Genomic DNA, 22,809 nt, shown 5'->3' with positions numbered 1-22,809 from the left:
TGCCTCCCGGATCCAAGCGATTCTCCCTCCTCAGCCCCCAAGTAGCTGGGATTACAGGCACATGTAACCACACTTGCTAATTTTTCTATTTTTATTAGAGACAGGGTTTCACCATGTTGGCCAGGCTGATCCCAAACTCCTGACATCAAGTGGTCCGCCCGCTGTGGCCTCCCAAAACGCTAGGATTACAGGCGTGAGCTACCACGCCTGGCCTTTTGAGACATCTGTTGACTGTAAGTACATTCAGGTTTGCCTGTTGGCTGCCTGATACTGTCCAGTGGCATATGTTTCTATTTTTATGCCAGTTCCTTGCTGCCTCAGTAAGTATAGCTTTTCGATGAAATTTGACGTCGGGGAGCGTGAGGCATTCAAGTGAGTTTCTATTTCTGGAAAGTGCTTTGGATTTTCAGGGTCTTCATGGTTCTGTGTGAAGTTTGCCATTGTTCATTTATAGTTTTAAAATTGGGTTTGTCATACATGTCCAAAATTAGGGGGTACAGTGGGATTTTTTTTTACTTGTGTACTTTGAGGAATGATGAAGTCAGGGTGTTTTGCATATCTATTCCCATGTCTAGTTTTTATTTGTCTGTGATGTGAACCTTCATTGTTCCTCTCCTTTCTAGCTCTGTTGAAAGAGATCCTACCATATTGTTACTTGTAGTCTCCCTCCTGTGGAGTAGATCACCAGCATTAATTCCTCCCCTGGAAGTGCAACTTGGTACCCATTACCAATGCCAGCCCATGCCCTCTCCTCCCCCCAGCATCTGATAACCACTATTATACTTTCACTTTCCATTAGATAATTCTTTTTTAGTCTCATCATGGGTGAGATGATGCAGTGTTTGTTTTTCCCTGCCTGGCTGATTCCATTGAATATAATGTCTTCCAGGTTTATCCGTGTTGCCGCAATGGACGTTCTGTCATCGATGTTTGTTGATGGGGCGTATTTTGTTGTGTCTGTATGCTGAAGTTCCTTCATCTCTTCATCAGTTGATGGACAGATAGGTTGATTGCATACCTTGGCTATTGTGTATAGTGCTTCGGTCAACCTAGAAAGGCAGCTGCGGCTTCCATGCAGTGATTTCACTGTCCCTAAGTGTATACCCACTGCTGGAATTGCCAGATGAAATGGTAGTTTCCTTTTTGATTGTTTGGGAAGCTCCAAGAGGTTTTCATAGTGCCTGTATATTTCTCCCCAACAGTGTATGAGAGTGTGTATGCAACTTCCTCCGGGGAATTTGTTTGAAATAATTGATTTCTTTTAATTGTTCAAATTAGGATGAGTCAGTATCTGAGCGTGCTTTTCATTTATGGTTTAGAGATGACTGATAATGTCGAGAACCACCTTTTTACATGTTATTGCATTGCACACTGTCTTTTTAGTAATGTCTCTTCAGGTTTGTGTCCCAGTTTAGGCTGGGTTACTTGGTTTTTAGTGTTTTCTCCTCAATGGTGTCTTAGTTTCAGATACATGATTCCTTATAATGTCCTTTCTATCTGAAGAATGCCTTCTGAGTGTTGGTAGGTGCATTGATTTCTTTACTGTGCAGTAGTTTTTCGGTTTTTGTTTGTTTGTTTGTTTGTTTTAACTGATTGTTATTTTAGTTTGCAGTGATGATTCTTTTTTCTTTTTTTTTTTTTTTTTTTTTGAGATGGAGTCTCTCTCTCTGTTACCCAGGCTGGAATGCGGCTGCCATCTTGGCCCATTGCAAGCTCTGCCTCCCGGTTTCACGCCCTTCTCCTGCGTCACACGCCTATGTAGCTGGGACTACAGGTGCCTGCCACCACACCTGGCTAATTTTTTTGTATTTTTAGTAGACACGGGATTTCTTTTTTTTTTTTCTAATATTCTTTTTTTTTTTAAATTATACTTTAAGTTCTAGAGTACATGTGCACAACGTGTAGCTTTGTTACATATGTATACATGTGCCATGTTGGTGTGCTGCACCCATCAACTCGTCAGCACCCATCAACTCGTCATTTACATCAGGTATAACTCCCAGTGCCATCCCTCCCCCCTCCCCCCTCGCCATAATAGACCCCGGTGTTTGATGTTCCCCTTCCTGTGTCCAGGTGATCTCATTGTTCAGTTCCCACCTATGAGTGAGAACATGCAATGTTTGGTTTTTTGTTCTTGCAATAGTTTCCAGCTGCATCCATGTCCCTACAAAGGGCACGAACTCATCTTTTTTTATGGCTGCATAATATTCCATGGTGTATATGTGCCACATTTTCTTAATCCAATCTGTCACTACTGGACATTTGGGTTGATTCCAAGTCTTTGCTATTGTGAATAGTGCCGCAGTAAACATACGTGTGCATGTGTCTTTATAGCAGCATGATTTATAATCCTTTGGTTATATACCCAGTAATGGGATGGCTGGGTCATATGGTATTTCTAGGTCTAGATCCTTGAGGAATTGCCATTCTGTTTTCCACAATGGTTGAACTAGTTTACAATCCCACTAACAGTGTAAAAGTGTTCCTATTTCTCCACATCCTGTCTAGCACCTGTTGTTTCCTGACTTTTTAATGATTGCCATTCTAACTGGTGTGAGATGGTATCTCATTGTGGTTTTGATTTGCATTTCTCTGATGGCCAGTGATGATGAGCATTTTTTCATGTGTCTGTTGGCTGTATGAATGTCTTCTTTTGAGAAATGTCTGTTCATATCCTTTGCCCACTTTTTGATGGGGTTGTTTGTTTTTTTCTTGTAAATTTGTTTGAGTTCTTTGTAGGTTCTGGATAGCCCTTTGTCAGATGAGTAGATTACAAAAATTTTCTCCCATTTTTGGTTGCCTGTTCACTTTGATGGTAGTTTTCTTATGCTGTGCAGAAGCTCTTTAGTTTAATTAGATCCGATTTGTCAATTTTTGCTTTTGTTGTCATTGCTTTTGGTGTTTTAGACATGAAGTCCTTGCCCATGCCTATGTCCTGAATGGTATTATCTAGGTTTTCTTCTAGAGTTTTTATGGTATTAGGTCTAACATTTAAGTCTCTAATCCATCTTGAATTAATTTTCATATAAGGAGTAAGGAAAGAATCCAGTTTCAGCTTTCTACTTATGGCTAGCCAATTTTCCCAGCACCATTTATTAAATAGGGAATCCTTTCCCCATTTCTTGTTTTTCTCAGGTTTGTCAAAGATCACGTGGCTGCAGATGTGTGGTATTTTTTCTGAGGACTCTGTTCTGTTCCATTGGTCTATATCTCTGTTTTGGTACCAGTACCATGCTGTTTTGGTTACTGTAGCCTTGTAGTATAGTTTGAAGTCAGGTAGCGTGATGCCTCCAGCTTTGTTCTTTTGGCTTAGGATTGTCTTGGCAATGCAGGGTCTTTTTTGGTTCCATATGAACTTTAAAGCAGTTTTTTCCAATTCTGTGAAGAAAGTCATTGGTAGCTTAATGGGGATGGCATTGAATCTATAAATTACCTTGGGCAGTATGGCCATTTTCACAATATTGATTCTTCCTATCCATGAGCATGGTATGTTCTTCCATTTGTTTGTGTCCTCTTTTATTTCACTGAGGAGTGGTTTGTAGTTCTCCTTGAAGAGGTCCTTTACATCCCTTATAAGTTGGATTCCTAGGTATTTTATTCTCTTTGAAGCAATTGTGAATGGAAGTTCATTCATGATCTGGCTCTCTGTCTGTTACTGGTGTATAAGAATGCTTTTGATTTTTGTACATTGATTTTGTATCCTGAGACTTTGCTGAAGTTGCTTATCAGCTTAAGGAAATTTTGGGCTGAGATGATGGGGTTTTCTAAATATACATTCATGTCATCTGCAAACGGGGACAATTTGACTTCTTCTTTTCCTAACTGAATACCCTTGATTTCTTTCTCTTGCCTGATTGCCCTAGCCAGAACTTCCAACACTATGTTGAATAGGAGTGGTAACAGAGGGCATCCCTGTCTTGTGCCAGTTTTCAAAGGGAATGCTTCCAGTTTTTGCCCATTCAGTATGATATTGGCTGTGAGTTTGTCATAAATAGCTTTTATTATTTTGAGATACGTTCCATCAATACCGAATTTATTGAGAGTTTTTAGCATGAAAGGCTGTTGAATTTTGTCAAAAGCCTTTTCTGCATCTGTTGAGATAATCATGTGGTTTTTAACTTTGGTTCTGTTTATATGCTGAATTACATTTATTGATTTGCATATGTTGAACCAGCCTTGCATCCCAGGGATGAAGCCCACTTGATCATGGTGGATAAGCTTTTTGATGTGCTACTGGATTCGGTTTGCCAGTATTTTATTGAGGATTTTTGCATCGATGTTCATCAGGGATATTGGTCTCAAATTGTCTTTTTTTGTTGTGTCTCTGCCAGGTTTTGGTATCAGGATGATGTTGGTCTCATAAAATGAGTTAGGGAGGATTCCCTCTTTTTCTGTTGATTGGAATAGTTTCAGAAGGAATGGTGCCAGCTCCTCTTTGTACCTCTGGTAGAATTCGGCTGTGAATCCGTAGAGACGGGGTTTCACCGTGTTAGCCAGGATGTTGTTGATCTCCTGGCCTTGTGATCCACCTGCCTCTTGGCCTCCCAAAGTGCTGGGATTACAGGTGTGAGCCACTGTGCCCAGTCACACAGTGATTATTCTTCTAGGATACAGTCAATAATAAAAACCAAAATTTTTGAGTTCTATTATTGGAAGTGTTTTCCTTTTGTTGTTTTTCGAACTATTTTAATTCGATTCAGGTTTTTCAAAACTTAAGCTCACTCTGTTTTCCTGTAGGCGTTTTATGTTTTTGAGTCATGTGTTTAGGTTTTAATTTGTGAGCCACAGCACCCAGCCTCGTTGCGTCTTGTAGGCGTTCTTTTGAGAAAAAATGTGTTGACTGCATACAGGTGTGTGTTTAGGTACTGTTATGTCCAGAGGTGCATGGTTTCTTTTTATGCCACTGCCGTAGTCTTTGGGTAAGTAGAGCTTTTACTTGTAATTTGAAGATGAGTGTGAAGCCTCCAATCTAGTTTGTATTTCCTAGGATTGCTTTGCATATTCAGGGTCTTTGGTGGGTCCATGTGAATTTTTAGCTGTGTATAGTTAACATTTTATAAAAAGTTTGGTTCATACCACATGTCCAGAATTAGAAGTGAAGTGAGACATTGTGATAATTGTATACCTTGCATAAGGATAGAATCAAGGAGTTACTTGTGCCTGTGATCAGGTATAGGTCTTATATCTTTGAGGTGTGGACATCAGTATCCTCCTTGGTAGCTATTTTGACAAAGACACGACCATATTGTTACACACAGTCACCCTGCTGTGGAGTAGAATACTAGAATGTATTCCTCTCCTTTAACTCTCTGCATACCTATTGCCAGTCCTTGCCCATGTCCTCTCCTCTACCCAGCCTGTGGTGACCACTACTGTATTTTCACCTTCAGTGAGTTAAATTTTTCAGCTCCCACATAATTGAGAACATGCAGGGTTGATCTTTCATTTCTGCTTTTCTGATTTGATTGAACATAGTATCTTGCAGGTGCAGCCGTGTTGTGGGAAATGAAAAATGCCCTGAATTTTGATGGCTGAAAAGTATTCCATTGTGCCTGTGTCCTGGAAATTCTTCATCCCTTCATCTGTGGATGGACAGGTAGGTGGATTCCATCCTTTGGCTATTGTCAGTAGCATGTCAAGAAAGAGGAGAAGGAAGCTTTGTCTCCAGCATACAAATTTCATTTGCTTTCCATGGATGGCTGTAGATGGGATGATGACATTATATGTTAGGCGTATGGTTAATTTGTTCAGGGACCTTCTACTATTTTTCCTAGAGCACATCCTGATTAAAGTTCCACCCAGCAGTGTGTAAGATTATCACTTTCTTTGTCTTTTCACCAGCTTTTGCCTTATTTCAAACACAATCTTTCTTTTTGGCAATATTCATATCAGTTAGATTGAGATGGTGCCAGGGTGTAGTTTTCATTTACATGTTTGAGATGAGTTGATCTCAAACAGTGATACTGAGAAACCCATTATTTTACCTGTGTTTGTGTTTGTGTTTTTGTTTTTTGGAGACGGAGTTTCTCTCTTGTTGCCCAGGCTGGACAGTGCAGTGGCGCCATCTCAGCTCACTGCAACCTTTGTCTCCTGTGTTTAAGGGATTCTCCCTCCTTAGCTCCCCGAGTAGCTGGGAGTATAGGTGTGTTCCCCCATACCTGGGTAATTTTTGTATTTTTAGTAGAGACAGGGTTTCATCATGTTGGCCACGCTGATCTCAAATCCCTGACCTCAGGTGATCTGCCCTTGGCTATTGTGAGTAGTGCTTCACTCCACCTGGGAAGGCAGCTATGATTTCCATGTAGTTATTTCTCTGTACATAAGTAGATACGCATTGTTGGAATTGCTAGATGAAGTGGTAGCTAGCTTTGTGATTGTTTGGGAAGTTCCAAGTGGTTTTCGTAGTACCTGTGGTAATGGTGATTTCTCTCAACAGTGTGGAAGAGTATCTGTGTATGCAGGTTTCCCTGGAGCATTCGTTTGAAATAACTGGTTTTTATTTTTTGTTAGAATTAGAGTGAGTTTGATTATCATTTACAGTTTAGAGATGACTAGCAGTGGTGAGAACCACCTTTTTTTCCTGTTAGTGAATTGCATATTGCCTTTTCAGTAATGTCTGTTCAGGTTTGTTGCCCAGTTATGGCTGGGTTACTTGGTTTTGGGTGTTTTGCTCCTCAGTGGGGTGTTCGTTCCTCCAAGATGTCAGATAACAACCGCTTTTAGATACATGATTCCTCGTAATATCCTTTCTGTCTGAAGAATGCCTTCTGAGTGTTGGTTAGTGCATTGTTTTCTTTACTATGCAGAACTTCTTCAGGCTGTTTTGTGTTTTTATTTCTTGATTGTTTTAGTTGTGATTTTTTTGTTTTACCTTTTTTTTTTTTTTTTTTTTTTTTTTGAGACAGAATCTCACTCTGTTGCCCAGGCTGGAGTAGGGTGTCACAATCTTGGCTCACTGCAACCTCCACCTCCCAGGTTCGAGGGATTCTGTTGTCTCAGCCTCCCGAGTAGCTGGGACTGCGGGTGTGTGCCACTACTCCCAGCTAATTTTTGTATTTTGATAGGGACAGGATTTACCATGTTGGCTAGGCAGGTCTCAAACTCCTGATCTCAAGCAATCTGTGCACCTCGGCCTCCCAAAGTCCTGGGTTTACAGGCGTGAGCCACTGTGCCTGGCTAGCAGTGACTGTTTTTGTAAGATAAGGTCAATAACAAAAACTAGAGTTTTTGACCTCTGTTGTTCAAAGTGGGTTTTTTTCTGTTTTTCTTTTTTTCTATTGTTTGCTTTTACATCCTGTGAGCTTAGATTCAGGTTTTCCTAAACTTAAGCTCACTCTGTGTTTTCCTGTAGCAGTTTTACGCTGTTAGGTCTTGTGTTTAGGGTTTAATGTATGTTGAGTTTATGTTTGTGTATTGTATAACATCAAAGTCTTATTTCATTGTTTTGTATGTGGCTATCCAGTCGTTTCAGACTGCTCAACTGAACAGACTGCTGACTCCTCATCTCATCTTTTTTATCTTTGAGACGCAGTCCTACTCATGCTGTCACCCAGACGAGAGTGCAGTGGCGAGATCTCAGCTCTCTGCAACATCTGCCTCCTTGCTTCAAGAGATTCTCGTGCTTCATCTTCCCAGGTGGCTGGGATTGCTGGTGTGCACCAGCACACATGACTAGTATTTTTTGTATTTTTACTGGAGATGGAATTTCACCATTTTTGCCAAGCTGGTCTGAAACTCCTGACCTCAAGTCATCTGCCTGACTCAGTCTCCGAAAACGCTGGGAGTACAGGTGTGAGCCACAGCACCCAGCCTCATTGCATCTTCTAGGCGTTCCTTTGAAAAAAAATGTGTTGACTGCATACAGGTGTGCGTTTAGGTTCTCTTATGTTCCTAGTTTCATGGATTCATTTTTATACCACTACTATAGTCTTTGGATGAGTGGAGGTTTTACATGTATTTTGAAATTGGGGAGTGTGCAGCCTCCAATTCAGTTTGTATTCCCTAGGATTTGCATATTCAGGTTCTTTGGGTCTTTGGTGGTTCCATGGGAATTTCTAGCCGTATATCATTAATATTTCATAAAACATTTGTTTCATACTTTATGTCCAGAATTAGGGGTGCATTGGGACATTGTGATACTTGTTTGTATACCTTGAGTATGGAGAAAATCAGGGAGTTTCCCATGCTTGTGACCATGTATAGGTTTGATATCTTCGATGTGTGAACATTCAGTATCCTCCTTGGTAGCTCTTTTGAAAACGGCATGACCATGTTGTTAAGTATCGTCGCCCTGCTTTGGACTGGAATACCAGAATGTATTCCTCTCCTGTAACTCTCTGTGTACCTATTGCCAATCCTTGATGTCCTCTCCTCCATCTAGCCTGCGGTGACCATTACTGTATTTTCACCTCAGTGAGTTACATTTTTCAGCTCCCACATAAGTGAGAACATGCAGGCTTGGTCTTTGTCTGCGTTTCTGATTTGATTGAACAGAATATCTCCAGGTGCAGCCATGTTGCTGGAAATGATAGGATTCCGTGAAGTTTGATGGCCCAGAAGTATTCCATTGTGTCTGTGCACTAGAGATTCTTCATCCCTTCATCTGTGAATGGACAGGGAGGCTGATTTCTTACCTTGGCTTTTGTGCCTAGGGCTGAATTCCACCTGGGATGACAGATCATCTCTTCCATGTCCTGATCATGTGCTGTGCTTGTATACCTAGTAATAGAATTACTAGATAAGATGGTAGTTGTAGTTTTAGGATTTCAAGGAACATACAAGTGGTTTCTTTAGTGTGCATGCTAGTTCACCATTTTCCATTTTCCACCAGGTATGGAGACAAGTGCCTCCTCTGAATATCTGTGATTTTTTTTATCTTTTAATATTTTTCAATTTTTTTCTTGTAGCATCCATTGCATGTAGAGTGAGATGGAATCTGAGTGTGTGTTTGATTTTTGTGTGTGTATAAATGGTACTTGCTAAGTTATTGTGAATTTGTTTTTAATTTGTTGTGTAGGACTGGGCAGAGGACCTGAAAACATGCGATTTATGCACAGGTCAAAGAGAAGATTCCCACCATTGCTGATGCACACAAAAGCATAAGTGAAAATCACACTCAGATTTCATCTCACTCTGGTTAGAATGAATACTACCAACATTTGATGGCAGTTTGTTTCTATAGAGTATAGATTATACCCACACACACACACAACCCAAGGTGCAAGGGACATTTTGAGATATCTATGTATAGAATCATGATGAAATCATCGTATCTGGCATGTCTGTGGTCTTCCATCATCATTTTTTCTCTGTGGAGAGAATATTCAGAACCGTATTTTCCTGCTGATTTTGAAAAATTTTTCTAGATTCTGTTGACCCTAGTCACCCTGCTGTGCAATAGAACACCAGAATGGATTCCTCGTCTCTGAGCGTCACTCTGTACCCGTTACCAATCCCTGCCCAGGCTCCCTGCTCTCCCCAGCCTCTAGTAGCCCCTGTTGAAAGTTCTCTTTCTAGGAGACAGTGTTTTTTGGATTCCATATGCCTGATGTCATGCAGCATGGGTCTCTCCCTAACAGACTCGTTTCATTTCACCTAATTGTCTTCCAGGTTTCTCCAAGTGGTTGCAGATGACATGATTTCCTGAAGTGTTACAGCTGATGTGTGTTTCCTTGTGTATATATACTATGGTTCCTTTATCCCTTCATCTGTGGATAGACAGGTAGGTTGATTCCACATCTTGGCTGTTGTGACTAGTGCTTCAGGACACATGAAAAGGCAGATAACACAGGGATTTCATTTTCTCTAAACATGTACCCAGTGGTGGGATTGTAAGCTGGAGTGGCAGTTGTACTTTTACCTTTAGTTTTTTTGTTTTTGTTTTTTAAAGGTGGAGTCTTGCTCTTGTCGCCCAGGCTGGAGTGCAGTGGCGTGATTTCGGCTCAATGCAACCTCCGCTTCCTGCGTTCAAGCAATTCTCCCGCCTCAGCCTCCCAACTGGCTGGAAATTCAGGCATCTGCCACCATGCCTAGCTAATTTTTGTATTTTTAGTAGAGATGGGATTTCACCATGTTGGTGAGGCTGGTCTGGAAGTCCTGACCTCAGGTGATCCACCTGTCTCAGCCTCCGAAAGTGCCGAGATTACAGGTGTGAGCCATCGTGCCTGGCCTACCTTTTATTTTTTTAAGGAACTTCCAAAAGTTTTTGTAGTGTGTACAGTAATTTTCATTCACAAAGAGTGTAGAAGATTATTTTTTTCTGTAAGTCTACACTGACCATTGCCTTCAACAATTTTGATTTTTGTCTTTTGTGATACTCATTCTAGGTGAAATTAGATGGTTTTGATTTCAGTTATGGTTTTGATTCATGTTTTTGTGAGGATTAGTGATATTGAGGAACTGTCACCTATGAGTCAGTTTTCTGACTTCTTTTCACTCAGGTCTACTTAGATCCTTTTACCTTGGATATTTGTTGTTTTTATTGTTGTTGTTGTTTTTCACTGAGTCATATCAGTTTATTGTATGTGTTAGATAACAACCTCTTTCAGGGTTAGGATTTTTTATCGTTTCTCCCAGTCTTTAGGATTCCTCTTTTTTGTTTGTTTCCTTTTCCCTGTAGACTTTTTAAAGTGTCCCTAGTCTCATATGGTTATAGTTGCATATGTTAACAGTGATTTTTGTGTTCAACACCCCACTTCCACGAAACAGAAAAACGTATGTGCACACGCGCACACACACACACACGGAGCCAAGCCTTGCATTGTCTATGGGTGTAGTTTCCCTACTTTGTTTTTAGTGTTGTGATGCTTTTTTACCTTTTGCAGCCTGTTTGCATAGATACAGTGTTTCCTAAAACATACACCCACTCTATGTTTTCTTAGAGGACCTTTACAGTTTCAAGATTGAGTTTAGGTCTTTAATTTATTTTGTGTTGATTTTGTGTATCGTGCATTATAAGGATCCTATTTCAGTATTTTGCCTGTGGATATTCAGTTTTCTCAAAATCAATAATTGAACCATACTCTCCCTTTCTCATTGTATCTTTTTGGGGTTTTGAAAAATGTGTTCCCTACGTAACATGTTGGATAGAGTATTTGGCTGCCACATTGTGTCTCTTAGGTCCTCATTCTGTGTTTATGACAGTCATGGATTGTTTGGATATCTACAGATTGTTTTTTCATTTATTATTTTCTTCGGTTCTCACCTTGGATTTTTCTTTCAGTGCATTCTTTATTATTATAGCTTAAAAGGTACATATGCAAGTTAGTTACATCTGTTGATTGCATGACACTGAGACTTGGGGTCCCAACAACCCCGTAACCCAGGCAGTGAGCAGAGGGCCCACAGGGTGGGTCTTCAGCACACGTTCCCTCTCCCCTGTTTTTCTTATTGGTCTGGTGGTCATTCCAGGTGTCTGGTGTTCTCTTCTTTATGTTTGAGTCCATTCAAAGTTTAACTCCTGCTTATAAGTGAGAACATGCAGCGTTTGGTTTTCTATTTGGGCCTTAGTTCACTTACGACAGTGGCCTGCAGTTTCCGTCTTCTGTTCTCAGGTGATCCTCCCACCTCAGCCTCTGGATTAGATAGGACTACAGGTGCCTGCCCCCACATCAGCTAATTTTTTTATTATTGTAGAGATGGGATTTCACCATTTTGCCCAGGCTGGTCTCAAATTCTGAACTGAAGCGATCCACCTGCCTCAGCCTCCCAAAGTGCTAGAATTACAGGTGTGAGCCACTGTGCCGGCCTCTCATCCACTGTTGATGGCTAGGTTGATTCCATGTCTTTGACATTGTGAATAATACTGTCATGAACATTCAAGTGCCTGTATCTTTTGGATTGAAGGATTGATATTCCTTTGGGTAGATGCACAGGAGTGGGCTTACTGGGTGAGATGGTAGTTCTGTTTGCAGCTCTTTGAGAAATCCCCGATCAGCTTTCAACGGTGTCTGTACTAGTTTTCATCCCCCTCGAAAGCATACCAGTGTTTCCTTTCCTCAACTGCCTCGCCAGCATGTGTTCCTTGTCTGTGTGGTCCTCACCATTGTGACCTGCGTGGGATGGCACCTCGTCATGTTTTTGATTGGCAGCTCTCCGATAATGAGTGAGTTTGAGCATGTTTTCCTATTTGTTGGTTGCTTCTACATTGACTTTTGAGAAGTGCGTGTTCATGCCTCTTGCCCATTTATTAATGGGATATTCCCTTGTTGACTTGTTGAAGGGCCTTGTAGATTCTGCATATTAGAATTGGTCAGATGCACAGTTTGGGACCATGTTCTCCCATTTTGTAGACTGTCTGTTTACTCTGTTGGTGGTTTCTTTTGCTGTGCAGCAGCTCCTTCAGGTATTTGGTCTGACTTGTCAATTTCTGTTTTTATTGCCATTACTCTTCAGGACTTAGCCATCTAAATGATTTGCCAAAGCCTGTGTGGGTAAGGATATTTCACAAGTTTTCTCATAAGATTTTAATACTTTGAGTTTTTCCGTTGGAATCTTTCATTCATGTAGAGTTCCTTTTTGTGTCTGGTGAGAGGTAGGGGCCTAGTGTTATTCTTTTGCACATGGCTAGCCACTTATTTCAGCAACCTTGATTGAATAGGGTGTCCTTTTCCCTTTGCTTACTTTGATGGGTTCTATGTTAGATTTTTTTCAGTGTGTGATTTTACTTCTTGGTCCTCTCTTGTGTTACTCTGCTCTATGTGGAAGCAGGTCCCTAGCTTTTCCATGAAATTTGAAATTAGGAAGTGTGATGTGTCCAGTGTAGTCTAGGTGTCTCAGGATTGCTGAGGATGAAACTCAGGGCACTTCATGGTCCCACATGAATATTAGCATCGCCTATTTCTATTTCTTGCAACAAATGTGTTGCATAGTAAAGGAACAATACAATGAGAGGGTAGAGTGGGGCAGTATGGTCCATGCATACATTGTGGAATGATGAAATCAGGGTACTTAGTGTTTCTGTTACATTTTCCCATTGTTTATTCCTTTATGGTGAGACCCTTCAGTATTCTCCTGTCAAGCTGTGTTGAAAGTGATATGCCGATACCGTTAACCCTGGTCACCCTGCACTGGAATAAAACAACAGAATTTTCTTCCTCTCATTTTCCCATTTGCAATCCCTGCCCATTACTCCTCTTTTCCCCCAATCTCTGCAAACCAATATTGTGCTCGCCAGGTCTTTGAGATAGTTTCTCAGATTCTGCATGTGTGAGATGACTCAAGGTTTGTTTCTCTCCCCCTCACTCATTTAATTTACCATCATGTTCTCCAGGTGCAACCGTGTGGTTCCCCACGATATGATGTCATTGTGGTTTTCTGTGTGAAGAGTATCCCGGTGTGTACATGTGGAGCAGCTTCTTTCTCCCTTCGTCTGTGGATAAGCAGGTAGGTTGATGCTTACGCTGGCTCTTGGGAACAGTGCTGGAATCCACATGGGTGGGTAGATTGATCTTTGGTGTCCTGATTTCAATGGCTTTGAGTGTATTTCCAGTAGTAGAATTGCTGGTTGAAACGGTAGTTGGAGTCTTTTAAGGTTTGGAGGAACCTCCAAGTAGGTTTCTGTAGTGTGTGTGCTAGTTTACCTTCTCACGAACTGTGGAGAAGAGTGTCTCTCTCTCTGAAAACACACCAATGTTTCCCTTTCTTTCGATGTTTTGTTGTTTTTTTTTTTTCATTTTAATACTCATTCCAATTAGATTGAAATGGTATCTAAGTGTGGTTTTGATTTACATTTTGCTTGTGGTTAGAGATGTTTGCCAAGTTATTGTGAACTTGTTTCATTTGACGTGTAAGACTGGGCGAAGGACCTGAAGACCTGAGATGGATGCACAGGTTAAAGATTCTGAATCAACATTACTGATCCTCACGAGAAGTCAATCAAAACCACACTGAGATATCATCTCACTCTGGTGAGAATGAATGTTACCAACATAGGACAGCAATTTCATTGCCGTAGGGTATGTGCGTATAACCTGCAGGTCCAAGGGACAATTTGATCTGTGTAAACATAGCATCATAATGAAGTTGCAGTGTCTGGCATCTCTGTGAGCTCCAGACTTATGATTTCTCTGTGGAGAGAATATTCACAACTGACCTTTGTAGTTGTTTTGAAAATTTTGGTTTTCTGTTCTTGCCTTTTGACATAATGGCCTTCGGCTCTGTCCAGGTTTCTGGTAAGGGCATGGATTTGTTTTCTATGACTGTGTAGTGTTCCGTGGTGTGTATGTACCACATTTCCTTTCTCTGATCCACTGGTGATGGGCACCAAGGCTGATTCCATGTCTTTACCATTGTGAGTAGTACTGCCATGAACATACCATACGAGTGCATGTGTGTTTTGTATGGAAGGATTTTCCTTTGGGTAGATCCTTAGGAGTCGGATTCCAGTGCTGGTTCTCTTTTTAAGTTCTTTGAGAACTGTCCTTTCCACACTGCTCTCCAGGGAGTCTGAACTAGTTTGCATTTCCCCCTACAGTGAACCTGCATTTCTTTGCTCATCTGCCCCACCAGCCTCTGTTGTTGTGGACTGTGTGTCATAATTGCCGTTCTGACCTGTGTGAGATGGTATCTCAGTATGTTTCTGATTTGCGTTTCTCTGATAATCAGTGAGATTGAGCATGTTTTCGTTCTCATTGGTTACTGGTACACCTTCCTTTAAGTGTGTGCTCATGTCACTTGCCCATTTATAGGTTGGGGTTTTTTTTCCTGATTTTATGTGTTTAAGGTCTTTATGATAAACCCTGGATATTAGACGTTTTTCAAGTGCATAGTTGGGGAATATTTTCCCTCATTCTATAGACTGTGTGTTGACTCTGTTGGTTGTTTCTTCTGCAGCAGCTCTTTTGTGTATTAGGTCCCACTTACCAGGAATTGTTTTTGTTGCCATTGCTTTTGGGGACTTGACATATAAATGCTTTGCCAAAGCCTCTGTTGAGAAGTGTGTTTGCTAGATTCTCATGCAGGTTTTTTTTATAGTTTCAGGTCTTGGATTTTTATGTATTTATTTACAGACCAACTCTCACTCTGTCATACGGCTGGAATGTATTGAGCGATCTTGGCTCACTGCACCCTCCACCTTCTGCGTTCAAGTGATTCTCCTGCCTCAGTCTCCTGTGTAGCTGGGAGTACAGGCAGGCGCCACCATGCCTGGCTAAGTTTTGCTTTTTTAGTAGACACAGGGTTTCACCATGTCAGCCAGGGTGGTCTTGAACTCCCGGACTTCAAGTCATCTGCCCACTTTGGCCTCCCATAGTGCTTGGATTCCAGGCATGAGCCACCGCGCCCAGCCCAGGATTTTGCTTTTCAATCTTTGATTCAATTTGAGCTGCTTTCTGTGCATGGTGAGACACGGGCCCAGGGTTATTTCTTCTGCATCTAGCGAGCCACTTGTGCCAACACCACTTACTGGTAGGGAATCCTTTCTCCATTGCTTATTTTTGTTGACTTTTTTTCAAGTATCAGATGGTTTCAGGTGTGCAGGTTTATATCTGGGTCTTCTAATCTGTTCCACTGTTCTGTGGAAGCGGGTGCCCATCTTTTTAGTGAAAATGGCAAGCTCTTACATTGTCTATGGGTGTTTTCTTAGAGTTTTTCCTTTGTTTTAATGTTTTTTAAATACCTTTAGCAGCCAACGTGCATGGATTTCTTTTCAAAAATACGTGTGCACCTTATGTTTTCTTGCAGGAGTTTTGTGGTTTCAGAATTGAGTTTTAGGCTTTTAATGTATTTTGTATTAATTTTTGTGTTGCATGACATAAGGGTCCTATTTCAGTGTTTGTGAATATTCAGTTTGCTCAGAATCATCTATTAAACAGACTATCTTTTGCCCATTGTGTCTTTTTGGTGTTCTTTTGAAAAATGTGTTCACTATATGTAAATTGGGGTTGAGTATTTGGTTTACTCATTCTGTCCACTTTCTTAGTTTATGCCAATAAAAGATTATTTGGATAATTATAAAAGTTTGTGTTTTTCGTTCATTGTTTTAGCTTCTAAGTTTGTATTTTTTAACATAGTTTCTACATTTATTTATTTTTATTTATTTTTTTTTTTTGAGAAGGAGTCTCACTCTGTCGCCCAGGCTGGAGTGCAGTGGCGCGATCTCGGCTCACTGCAAGCTCCACCTCCCGTGTTCCCGCCATTCTCCTGCCTCAGCCTCCCGAGTAGCTGGGACTACAGGCGCCCGCAACCGCGCCCGGCTAATTTTTTGTATTTTTAGTAGAGACGGGGTTTCACCGTGGTCTCGATCTCCTGACCTTGTGATCCGCCCGCCTTGGCCTCCCAAAGTGCTGGGATTGTAGGCATGAGCCACTGCACCCGGCCCAGTTTCTACATTTATTATAGACTAAAGGGTACAAAGGCAGATTAGTTACTGCCTTTGGTATGTTGCATGACACTGAGACTTGGGGTCCCAGAGACCTTATCACGCAGGGAGTAGTTGTACCCACCGGGTAGGTCTTTAGCCCATACCTTGTCCCTTCTTCCTTTTCCATCTGAGAGTCATCAGTGTCTGTTGTTTTCACTTTTACGGTAGGGTGTATTCAATGTTAGCTCCACCTTAGAAGTGAGAACATGTGGCATTTGGTGTTCTCTGTTTTCCTTATTTGTCTTTAGATAATGGCCTCCAGCTCCTTTCATGTTGCTGCCAAGGACATGATTTCCTTGTTTTTTTTGTTGTTGTTGTTGTTTGTTTGTTTTTTTAATGGCTGCCTAGTTTTTTATAGTATATATGTACTACATTTTCCTCCTTTGATCCCCTGTTGATGGGTACCTAGGTTGATTTCACATGTTTGCCATTGTAAGTAGTGCTGCCAAGACCGTTTGTGTGCATGTGTGTTTTGGACAGAAGGATTTATTTTCCTTTGTGTATATATATCCCAGTGGTGGGCTTGCTGTGTCAGATGGTAGTTCTGGTGTAAGTTCCTTGAGCAATCTCCAAAGTGCTTTCCATGGTGTCTGAATTACTTTGCATTTTCACCATAAGTGGACTAGTGTCCCCCTTCTCTGCTGCCTTGCTAGTGTCCTTTCTTTTTTTTTTCTTGACTGTGTAATTGCCATTCTGACCAGCGTGAGATGATATCTGATTGTGCTTTTAATTTGTATTTCTCTGACAATTAGGTTGAGTGTGTTTTCTTATTTCTTGGTTGCTTATACATCATCTTTAGAGAAGTGTGTGTTTATATCCATTGCCTATTTATTAGCTATTTGGGGGGACAGGTGTCAGAAAGTCTGGGAAGATCCACAGTGGAAAAACTTTATCTGTATTTCATGGAGACTGATGGCCAGCTCCCTTCTGCCCAGGACTTCTGGAGGAGGCCAGCCCTACCACTTGCTTAAATACCTCCTATCTCCAGGCCTTCAGTAAATATTTCAGTGATTCATTAAATATTTAAACCTTAAGAAATTAGAGTACCCCGGTGGAACTTGAATTTAACTAGAATCTAAGTTTGAGAGTAGATGGTCAGTAGAACAAGTGAGGTAGATGGGTGACATACTATGGTTTTTAAGGGTTTTTGGGTTTTTTTGTTGTTGTTTTCCTTAAACAGAGTTAACAATAATTAATTTGAATAAAAGAAAACATTAAACGGTTGGTATGTGTAACGTGAACGCAGTTCTATGACTTCTTCAGCCATAGTCTCAATTTGACATGCTAGACTATGAATCCTAAAGACTGGTATGCGGTTACTGCATTGGAGTTACTATTCTCATTCCAACAACTGTAGAACATTTTGAATGGTGTTTTAAAATTTTATTTTAATGAAAGCTAAGAAAAAAACCCTTACTTACACTAAAGAAAATAAACATAAAATGGTCTCTCACCTGCCTGGCAAAAGTCCCATGGCCTGATCCTGGCCAGCAGGAGCAGCTTGTGTTGAGGAGCAGGGGCCAGATGCAGCTGAGCTGCCAGCCTCCTAGATGTGGTTCCCTGGTGTCCCCGGTCTGGGTGAAGGATGGTGCAGAGCCGGTGTTCTGGCCAACATCCCGGTGGGGTCCCAGCTACTGCAGGATGTTGCCGGCCTACTGGGATTTAGGCTCCAGCTGGCAGGACAGCTTGTAGCTACAGGACAGTGAGGCAGCTATGAGGCCACCATGAGCCACACATCAGGTCCCCTCTCAGTGCATGCCCAGCTGAAATCCTGGGTCCCCAGCGGTCCCCATGCAAGAGGGTTGATGCTGGCCGTGGAGTCACGGCCATAGGCTCTCTGTAGCTGGCCACAGGAGAGCCTCCTCTAGGCCAGGTGGGGTGGCTGACACCTGTAATGTCAGTATTTTGGGAGACTGAGGTGGGTGGATTGCTTGAGGCCAGGAGTTTGAGACCAGCCTGGACAACATCATGAAACCCCATCTGTACCAGAACAACAACAGCTGAGCAACAGGACATGGTGTCTGTACAGGCTGTACCGTGTCCTGGGAAATGGTATACAGCAGTAGTCCCAGCTGCTTACGAGGCTGAGGAAGGGCTTGAGCCCGGGAGGCAGACGTTGCAGTGAGCAGAGATGGTCACACTGCAGTGCAGCCTGGGTGACAGAGCCAGACCATGTTGGGAAAAAAAAAAAAAAAATGGAGAGCCTTCTCCCACCCTCTGTCCATCCCCTAGGCCCTCACCTCTCCTTGTCACTGAGCTGCTCCATTCTTGGAAAGTAGGTGACAAATTTCTCAAGAGGCCGAAGCCTGTAATTCTTGGCAGCCACTTGGAGCAGCTGCATTTCCTGCAGAACTCGGACCTCCTAGAGACAGAAGGCAGGATGTTGACAGGGCCTGGGTGGAAGATGCTGAGGGGGCCTTTGGCAGGCAGGGAGAAGGAGCTGATCCCTGGGGCAGTTTTCTGAAGGGGCCCCATGCAGCCACCAGCCTATTCTCAGAGTTGGATGTAAACATCCCCTCCTGTAGGAATTGGTCTTTGATCCAGTGCCTTTCCCACTTTCTCCATGGGGATTGGTCTCCTCCTCCTGTGTTTGTCAGCCCCTCCCAGTAAACCTAAGATGTACGAGATGGAGCCAGGGAGTGTCCTGTCCAGGGTGGACTGTGAGGTCCACCTCCCCACCCTCATCCAGTGTGAGTCCCCCCTTTCTCCTCTTGTTGCTGTTGCCCTGGAAGGCAGGCAGAGTCCATCAGAAAGGTCCCTGGCCCACAATCAGCCCCACCCCGCCCCCTCCCATGCTGCACTACTGCCAGGGCCACCAGGGTCAAGGGATATGCACATGACAGGACTTGGATCTGCCACAGACTCCATGCTCTAGAGCAGGGGGCATGGGAGCTGAGACTCAGGGATACTCTGCCCCAACCCTGTCTGATGACAGGGAAACTGAGGTCTCTTATAGAAAGAAAGCCCACAGTGACCCTGGAACTGTCTGCCCTTGGAGAGGCTCAATTTCACTCTCCTATTACGGGACTACCCTGGGGAGTCGCTGAGTCCAGCTCAGCCCACACCTGAGCAGCTTTGCAGTCAGGCAGCTCTGCAGCTTCACCACTCAGGAATAGGGACTGGTGGCTGCCATGGAGCCTCCATCACTAAGAAGTGATGAGATGGGCCTGACACCCCCACCCACAGGAGCGGCTGTGAGACTCTCAGGAGAGGAGGTTTGCCAAGGGCTGAGGTCTAAGGGCTCAGTCCAGGCCCCTCTCCTCCCAAGCCTCAGGATCCTGGTTCCCAGCCAACCTGCCCCAGGCTCACTCACATTCAGATCATCTGGGATGGCCGTATCCAACCTGTGTAATACAGTCAGAAGATCCCCGAGGAAGGCAACCACACCCTGTGCCAAGGAGGGTTGGGGAAGTGGTGATGAGTATTGGCCCTCAGGTGCCTGCCCAAGGTCCTATCCCATGAAATCCCATCAGCCCCTGTCTCCCAGAACCCCCCTCCCTAGGTCTCCTAGATGGAACAGCCAAAGACCCTCAGCTGCCTTTCCCATTTCTCTGCCTCCTCCATCCCAGCTGACCTGCAAGTCTAGCAAGCACCGCTAGTTACCTCTATAGTGAGATTTTAACAAGTCACAAGGGCCTATGGTCCCAGCCTTACCCTTCCCCACATCCACTCTTGAGTCCAGCTTTCCCAGACCCTTGCTTTGGTCTCTCAAATGGAGGTTTTCCAGGCCCAGTGACCACAAGAGGACAGAGCTGAGTAGGAAGCCCCCACTGTTATGATATGGAGGCCTCCAGCTGGTAGGGAAAGGAACTCTGTCCTCTGATCTCTTACAATCCCTGTATGCCACAGGCTCACTCACCTTCTTCTGCCTCCGCAGCCTCTTCTGGGCTCTCTGGTGGTTCCTCTCCTGGGTGGCCACCTTAAAGATCCCTGCCTGCCAGGTTTCAGGGACAGGGACAGTGAGGCTCTCCTCCCTTCCGCCACTTACTCCCCAGCCACCCTACACTGGGATGCCCAGGAACTGGCGTGAGTCACCCGGCACAGTGCTCATACCACTGGCCCAGCTCCACACTCCCTGTGTATGTCACCCAATCATGCAGCCGGGCCTCCCTGAGACTTTTTCATCTTCTGTAAAGAGTAATGAAACCCACAGCTACCTCACAGGGCCTCCTGTGTACTGTTTCCTGTAGCTGTTGTCATTGTTCTCACCCTCATCCCTCTGAGGAAGAACCAGGCACGAGTGCCCTCAAATTGCTTTCTTTTCTGGAACCTCATTTCCATACAGTGAGGGCTGCACTACAGGCTCAGCATCCCTTCATTTTCCAGAAGAGCAAACAGGCCCAGAGTGGGTAGTGACTCCCCAGGGCCCCAAAACAGAGGGCGCCTTGTCCCGTCCTGGAGGCTGTGTCTCGGCTGCCTTCACCCCATATGCCAGCACTGCCACCCATCAGAGTCATGTTCTCTGGAGTCTCTGAGTGTCTAGGTCTCCAACCAGGCACAGTCGTGATGGGAAAGGGACAGGGCGTTTTAGGAGACCTGGTTAAGTGGCACCTGCCTATCTGAGCCCCACTGGAATCTGTGACATACAAACTGCGTTTGAGCCATGCTAAAGGTTTTGCCTTGCCAGTGATCCCCCAGGGGAGTTCCGTGCACAGAACTCTCTCTTCCTCCACTCAGGAAGTGGCCCTCTGAGGCACCATCTCTGACATGGCAGGGTTTTCCAGAATCCTGGGTGGGGTGACACGTTGCCTTCTCATTTGCATGGAAGATTCTGAGATCTGGTCAGGGAGGGTCCCCTAGGAACATATGAATCCCCCAGATACTTGTCATGAGTATGTGTCACTGCTAACTGGTGAGAATCCTGTGACATGACCATTTAACTAATGGTAACGTGCATAGTTTGGGAACAATTTTCTCTCATCCTGTATGTCATCTGTCCACTCTGTTGGTAATTTCTTGTGTTGTGTGGTGGCTCTTTAGTGTATTAGGTCCCACATGTCGATTATTGCTTTTGTTGCAGTGTCATGTGGGGTCTTGGGCATATAAATCCTTTGTCAAAGCTGATGTCAACAAGGGTATTTCCTAGGGTCTCTTGTAGGACTTTTGTACTTTGAGGTCTTGCATTTACGTCTTTCATTCATCTGAGTGAACTTTGGTACATGGTGAGAAGTAGAGGCCTAGTGTTACTTACTCTTCCGCATATGGCTCGCCATTTATTCCAAGAATGTTGAAAGGGGAGTTCTTTCCCCGTTACTTATTGTGTATTTCATCCAAAATCAAGTGGTATGAGGTGTATGGGTTTACTGCAGGTCCTCTGTTCTCTTCCACTCATCCATGCGGAAGCAGGTTCCTAGAGCTTGAGTGAAATTTCAAATCGGGGTGTGATGCATCCAGTGTTGTTTCGATTTCTCAGAATTGCTTTGGAAATACAGGGCATTTCCTGGTCTCACATGAACTTCAGCATTGTTTCTTTCCATGTCCTTAACAACAATTTGCTCTATAGTAAAGGTATACAATTAAAGAGTAGAGTGGGACATTTTGATCCATGCATCTATACCTTGTGTAATGATGAAAGCAAGGCATTGACTGTCTCTGTTACCTTGTGTAGTTATTATTTATTAGTTCTCTGTGCTTGCAATATTCAGAATCCTTCTCTTCAGCCCTTTTTGGAAAATATGGTAGGATACTATTAAGTCTAGACACCCTGCTGTGGAGTAGAATAGCTGAATTTATTCATCTGAGTGTAACATTGTATCCATTTCCCAGTTTCTGCCCTGAGCCGCCAACCCACAGCCTCTCTTCACCACTGTGGAACTTTCTTGTCTAGGAGATAAAGTCGTTTAGAGAGAAAGTTGATCTCATTCTCATATTCATGAAATCATGCCGTGTTTGTCTTTCTCTGCCTGACTCATTTCGCTGGTCATGTCCTCCAGGTCTCTGCACGTTGCTGCAGATGACATGGTTTCATGAATTTCTGTGGCTGAAGAGGATTCCACTGTGTACTGCAGTTTCTTTATCCCTTTATCTGTACATGAACAGGTAGGTGGATTGGATACCTTCGCTATTGTGAATAGTGCTTCAGTCGCCATAGGAAGGCCAATATCTCTTGAACATAACAGATTCCATGTGCTTTCTGTGTATAACCGGCGGTGGGATTGCTAGGTGAATGGGTAGTTGTAATGTCAAATGTTTAAGGCACCTTCAGCTGCTTTGCTTCGTGTGTATAATAATGTACATTTCCAGCAAAAGTGTATAAAAGTGTCTTTTTCTGCTTTTTTTTTTTTTTTTTTTTTTTTTTTTGAGACGGAGTTTCGCTCTATCGCCCAGGCTGGAGTGCAGTGGCTGGATCTCAGCTCACTGCAAGCTCCGCCTCCCAGGTTTACGCCATTCTCCTGCCTCAGCCTCCCGAGTAGCTGGGACTACAGATGCCCGCCACCTCGTCTGGCTAG

The 22,809-nt window shown here is 43.3% G+C and overlaps 1 protein-coding gene across 8 annotated transcripts in view; it reads left to right on the top strand.

Moving 5' to 3' along the window:
- LOC112429437 (fructosamine-3-kinase-like) overlaps positions 1 to 22,809 on the top strand; it is a 598,793-nt gene that overhangs the window by 524,314 nt on the left and 51,670 nt on the right. For 7 of the 8 annotated variants that reach the window (XR_011613969.1, XR_011613968.1, XR_011613967.1 and 4 more), the window contains 3 exons: positions 5,486 to 5,596; positions 9,610 to 9,721; positions 13,271 to 13,383. Coding sequence is in view for 2 of the 8 variants with exons in the window: in XM_071080224.1 (XP_070936325.1) it covers positions 13,342 to 13,383 (42 nt within the window). In the remaining 6 variants the exon portion in view is untranslated. Of the gene's footprint in view, positions 1 to 5,152; positions 5,597 to 9,609; positions 9,722 to 13,270; positions 13,384 to 22,809 lie in introns of those variants that run through there. The other variant, XM_071080225.1, reaches the window with a different exon arrangement.

This window comes from Macaca nemestrina, chromosome 15 (genome assembly GCF_043159975.1).
Source record: "Macaca nemestrina isolate mMacNem1 chromosome 15, mMacNem.hap1, whole genome shotgun sequence".
In the NCBI taxonomy this organism is placed as follows: domain Eukaryota; kingdom Metazoa; phylum Chordata; class Mammalia; order Primates; family Cercopithecidae; genus Macaca; species Macaca nemestrina.
Note: the sequence above shows the minus strand (reverse complement) of the source record. Positions and strands in the feature narration are given on the sequence as shown.